Source organism: Salmo salar, chromosome ssa29 (assembly GCF_905237065.1).
Source record: "Salmo salar chromosome ssa29, Ssal_v3.1, whole genome shotgun sequence".
Classification (NCBI taxonomy): Eukaryota; Metazoa; Chordata; class Actinopteri; order Salmoniformes; family Salmonidae; genus Salmo; species Salmo salar.
This window is the reverse complement of record NC_059470.1, coordinates 3,048,235-3,054,234: the sequence shown is the minus strand read 5'-3', so window position 1 is coordinate 3,054,234 and position 6,000 is coordinate 3,048,235. Positions and strand designations below refer to the sequence as shown.

At 43.7% G+C, this 6,000-nt stretch overlaps 1 protein-coding gene across 5 annotated transcripts in view; it reads right to left on the bottom strand.

Annotated features, from left to right (window-relative positions):
- Nucleotides 1-1,085: 1,085 nt before the first annotated feature.
- Nucleotides 1,086-6,000, bottom strand: part of LOC106590044 (supervillin) — a 167,760-nt gene continuing 162,845 nt past the window's right edge. For 4 of the 5 annotated variants that reach the window (XM_045710634.1, XM_045710635.1, XM_014180556.2 and 1 more), the window contains 4 exons: nt 3,398-3,519; nt 2,985-3,140; nt 2,584-2,604; nt 1,086-2,191 (listed from right to left, as the gene is read on the bottom strand). In XM_045710634.1, coding sequence (XP_045566590.1) covers nt 2,105-2,191; nt 2,584-2,604; nt 2,985-3,140; nt 3,398-3,519 — 386 coding nt within the window. In that variant the 3' untranslated portion in view covers nt 1,086-2,104. The remainder of the gene's footprint in view (nt 2,192-2,583; nt 2,605-2,984; nt 3,141-3,397; nt 3,520-6,000) is intronic. The other variant, XM_045710631.1, reaches the window with a different exon arrangement.

Sequence of the window (6,000 nt, the reverse complement as noted above, 5' to 3'; positions counted from 1 at the left end):
AACTTGAGGTAATGATAACGTGCGCGGCTGGCAGTTGCTTGGATTTGTTCCATTCTACTGTTCTGATGTATAATTTACTCTAATGCTGTTAACCGGAGACAGGCTCTTAACCGGAGCAGCTTGACGTGATGTGAATGTGATGCCAAGACGTACTCCTGGCTGTGATACAGAGTCACTCACGCATAGGAGTAACACACAAACACCTGCTTTAAGACAGACTGGATGTGCAACAATTCTACCCACACCTGTATGCTTGCATGACCGACACTGAGCTACAGAGACCAACAGTCAATGCCACATTTCAGAGGTCCATTTTACATGAGACAATCATGATGTATGTAGTCTGGAATAATAACATTTAATACAGGACCTCAAACTACAAATTGTGGGTGTACTATTCAATCAGACTGCACTTTACGCAGTGACACCATTAGCTATGTCGGCAAGCAAAAAAGCCTGCAATTTACAGGAACCTGACTTGACTCATGCAACACCCTGAAATGACCCCTATGACTCAACAGCAACCAAGAGGAGAATCTCAACTGAATTTCCTTGATTCACTGAGAGTTCGTGCCAACCTTCTCAAAACCCATCCAACGTGATTTGAGAAGTTGAGGAAAGGAAATGCAATTGAGATTCTCCCGTACTATCTATCTGTGTTTAAGCAACATCCTCCCCACTGTAGAGGTGACAAGAACATACCTTATAAGCAGTCTTTCAGCGCACTCTGTTGGAGAAACTGTTCAACAACATACCCTTGCAACAAAATACTTAAGCTACATACTAAATACAAAATCAATTGATACATAAACATACACCTCTGTTTTTTATCTGAGAGAACATACCAGACTTACCAGTGTTCTGTGTCATTGAGGGTTTAGGCATTATATGGAAACTGAAAGCCAAGGGATTAGAGAGACAATGTGTATGTCCCAAATGGTACCATATTCCCAAAATAGTGCACTACTTTTGACCATAGCCCATAGGGTTCTGTTCAAAAGCTGTGCATTATGAAGGGAATAGGTTGCCATTTGTGACATATCCATTTAGATCATTTCAGGTGATAAAGATGTAAAACAACATCCTTAGATTTAATTTCAATTTTTATTTCTCTAATATCCTTTATATCACAAAGAGAGTCTTTACAACACAGACTAATATTGTTCTGTATATAAACTGTACATAAAAGCAAGGCACTTTACAATGTTGAATTTATAAGATTCTGTAAATTCATACCTGTAAAATACAACAATTCTCTTCAATCTGAGCACCTGAATGATGCAGGACAGCCTAGCAATGACAACAGACACTTCAGAATGTAGTAGATACACGATTTGTTCAATAAAATGGCGACATGTACAGTCTTTTGGGAAAGGAGCATTATTGTCCAACCTCTTATCAACATATGACAACCTCAACATGAATAACAATATAATGTATTTCATTTCTTATCTCACAGACAATACTCAAAAGGCTTTTTATTCCTAATATGGAGTAAATATAAATGATTTATTGTAATGCACAAATAACAGCTTGCAGAGAGTCTGTTTGGGGTGTGTCAAACAGAGTGGTTCTCCTGCTCCCAGACAAACTGACAGACTGCTGTATGGGCGATACTGTAAAAGCATGGTCACACCCACACACATACACACACACAAACAGACATAAGAGCACGCAAGCACACACAAACAAACAGACGAGCACGCACACACACCGTGTGGATTTAAAAAGCCGGGTGCCGACACATTACATAAACATCCACTCACACACCTCTGAACTACCTACATTTAGAATTACAAAACAAAACTGGTAACACAAATAAAATAAAGAAAAGAAGAAACTATACACGAGGCTGGCACAACAACTACTCTGTTGATCCTCACTCCTTCCACCACTGCATCTCTCCTCCTCTTCCCTCCCTCCAACCAGGGTAGGGTTCTCAGAAGTGTGTGTTCCCAAGCCCTCTCCAGTCCGGAGATGAAGGGGTAAAATGTTAAATTAAAGAGTTCCCTCAGTGGCGGGTTCCTGTTACATCTGAACAACGATGCACTGACCGTCGCTTGCTGATGATGTCATCCGGTGGTCAAGCCTTCTGTCCAGCGTACTAAAACAATCCTTTGGCTTTCTTCACGTTCACCTGCTTCCAACCTGGCAACACCTCATACTCATCCCTCGACATCTCCAGAGCTTTCTACAGGGGGGCCAAACACACATTGTTACCACACAATAAACACAAAATCTGTCAACCGCTATATCAACTCTTGTGAAATTACTTTAACGCATGAGCTGCAAAAATCAATATCCACAAGTAAATTCAAGGTCACAACATGGTCAGTGGTCCAGTTCATCACTCTAGGAGCATCTAGTACAGAACATCCACACAGCTATTACTTAGTGAGTAGAAACAGACCAAACCATGCAAGAGAGGTTCAGAGTGAGAGTGTGTTGATCCAGACACAGAGTGAGGGGGAGGTGAGACAGAAAACAACACACACAGGATTATGGGTGATGTAGTTAATCAGTCAAAGTGAGGATGCTGTGTACATATCTGGGGCCACCTGGCTCTCAATTTAAAGAACTCACCTTCCCATAAGCCCCTACACCCTGGCAGAGTTAAACACATGATGAGTCAGAGAGAGAAAATGAGGACAGAAGGGGATGAAGGGATGGAGATCATTATTTACAGAAAAACCGAGACAAAAAGTTCAAGGAGACTGAAGGACACTTCAGTGTGATTACTGTATGGATTTTAGAAAGAAGGACTGTTTTAGACTCGTTTGCCTTGACTACCAGTGTACAATGTTCCAGTATGATCCCTGGTCACACACACTGGAGAGAGTCTCATTATTGTAGGCAAACATAGCTCAACCACAGACCGAATAGACATACCTGTAATAATATGGTTTGAGCCAAGGCAAACCTAGACAAAAAAGTCATAATTCACCAGGGAGCTGATGGTACCGTAGGTGTGGGCGTGGCCTCACCTCAAAGTCATCATTGTCTAGGTAGATCTCCAGGCGTAGGGGGTCGACTCCCTCGGGTAGGGGCCGTGCCAGCAGGTCTGCCAGGGGGTAGGTGGTCTTACACAGCCGTTCTAACACATCCTCTACCAGAATTATCTGGTTACAAACCTCTGCCTCCTGGGACACACAAGGATATAAATACGACGTCATGGTCAGTACACACACTTTCAAAATCAATCGCATCCCTATCCTCAGTACCCTGAGGGTTGCCAATTCGAAACCTCGGGCTGGCCAGGAGGAAATCAGTCTGGAATAGGTCGGCAACAGGAGGAGTTGGTTACAATATAGATCTAATGGATATTTTGGTGGATGATAGGGATGTGTTTGGTGTAATGGGTATGGGATGGGAAACAGGTGATGGATAGGTGACCCACCCTCTCAGTGATCTCAGCTATGTCCTCTCTGTGTTCCCAGCAGGGAAACATGTTGGTAAAGGTCAAAGGTTCAAGTCCCGCATGGATCAGATACGCCTTGGGCTTCTTCTTCTCATTCTTCTCTGTGGGGGGGAAGCAAAATGTTTTATGTTTAGTATAAATCAAACAGTTCCACATTGCCTCTCTCTTTTGATGATATACCTAGAACAAGGTATATCATCCTTGGCATGGTGTATGGCCAGTACTGACTGGTATGCCACTGATGAGGAGGAGAACGTTCATGCGAAGGTGGTGACGTTCAACTCCTGCATTCAAACTGCACTTGTATGTATGCATGCCAATCATAAATAAGAAAAACAACAACACTGGAGAAGCTCTGAATGACTGAACAAATAAAGGGTGCCATCAGGAAATTACAGAAAACGTTCAACAGATGGGGAAAACCATGAAATGGAGAAAATACAGAACCACAGTGCAAATGCTTATCAAGGAAACAAATGAAAACTACTACAAAACTGAAATCCAGGACCTAAAGAAGAAAAACCCCAAGGAATGGTGGGACTTCATTAACAAAGGACTGGGACCAAAGAAAACATCAGGAGAGAGCATATAGGTCGAGGGAGTTGAAGACGACGTGGCTGATGTTTTAAATGGCTTCTTTGCTGAGGCATGGACAAGAACCACACCTCTCGCCACCGTCCCCCTGCCCATGCCTACCAGGCAGGTTGAGCTGTGCAGCAATGGCCAGATAAAGCAAGCTCTGATCAGACTCAGCCCAAGGAATGCATGTGGGCCTGATGCCATTCCAGCCTGGCTACTAAAAGAGCATGCCCCTGTCATCCCACACATTGTTAACACCTCCTACTCATGCCAACAGTCCTCTCTGAGTCCACAAACCAGTATGCCTACCTCCCAAAGTCAAGCATTACTATTGCCCTTGTGAAAGCCAAACACTCCTGGCTGACATCTTCAGACTCCAGAAAACCAAACATTGGTGAGGGTGTTACTTTTTGTCCAAAGCCTTTGATAGAGTAGATTACGCAAAGCTCCTGACATTGAACTGTCCAGGTTACTAGTCTGGCTCCACAGCTACACCACCGGAAGAAGGCAGAGGGTGATGGCGAATGGCACATTCAGCCCTTGATCAGAGGTGGCCTCTGGTGCGCCACAAGGGGGCATGGTCTCACCATATCGGTTTCTCCTTCACATGTCCACCCCGAAAAGCTGTCTTCAGTGACACTCTGGACACTGGGTATGCAGACAATGTAGGGCTGTCCCGAGCCATACCACTAAACAGCATCCAGGAGGACACATCCATGGGCTTGGGGGCAAACCAGCTGGAAGTGTGGGACACATCCAACAACATGCTCTTGAATGGGGACAAAGTCTGGAAATCCGGATATGATTTTTAAGAGACCCTCCACAACCTTCACCACTCGTCCTAGGGGGACAGGAAGTACCAGTGGTAACAACGTCCAAGTATCTTGGTTTTCATCTAGACTCTAACCTCAGTGGTGAGACACATGTGGAGTAGTCAGTGAGGAAGGCCTCAAAACGCATGCACTTTTTGAATGTTCTTGCCAGAAATGGCCTACCCACTGAATATCTGGTCACATAATACACAACACTGGTCAGGCCTTGTCTGGAATACGGTGGAGTGTTAGTTGGACGCAACAAAAAGCAGCAGGCCCAACTTGACAGGGTGCAGAGGAGGGCCCTGTGGATCATCTCCAGAGGTGGAGCAGTCTAACCACAGCTCCCGTCACTGCAGAGCAGGCTGCAGTGCACCTGGTGAAGGAAATGTACACTCTTGAACACCCTCTGCATGACCTGCTCCCTCCAAAAAGAGGCAACTACACCACCAGGCTGCTGAAAACAACCACAAACTGTCCTGTATAAGTGCACTTACGAACCGCCTGAAAAACGACGCTCTAACCACTGTTGTCAGACTGTACAACAACTCTAGCTCATAAATGTTTTCCCTAAAATTCGATTTTTAACTATCACATTTCAACATTTGTTTCCACCATGAAAACATTTCCTGTAATGTTTTAAGTGTCTAGTATTCTATTTATGCCGTGAAATATGTATTTGAAGTGATTGCTTAGCAATTTTTGTATTATGTAAATTCTGCATTTCTTCAGTTTTATCTGTGAGCAAGATTCAATAAACTCAAACTCAACTAAGTCAATAGTAACACTTTAAATCTTATAAGGGTTTATTTTGTTTGGTTTTGTTTCTCTTTTTTGATATTTTCAGTGATATTGTTAACAAACACGCCCCCATAAAGAAAATGAGAATTAAAGAACAGGTTCAGCCCCTGGTTTGACTGTGATCTTGCACAGTTAGTCCACCTCAAGAATTGCATTTGGCGAAAGGCTCGGGACACGCATACTCAGGCTGACTGGCTCTCATTCAGGCAAATGAGAAATAAGTTCACTCAGGCTATCCGGAAGGCCAAAGTTAGTTACTTTAAAGGGGACGGCAGGGGGACGGTGGCCAAAGTTAGTTACTTTAAGGAGCAGATCTCTCTGTGAGTCTAACCACAAGTAGTTATAGAAAATGGTTAATAAAGGAGAATAAAGGTCCTAAATGATGTCACC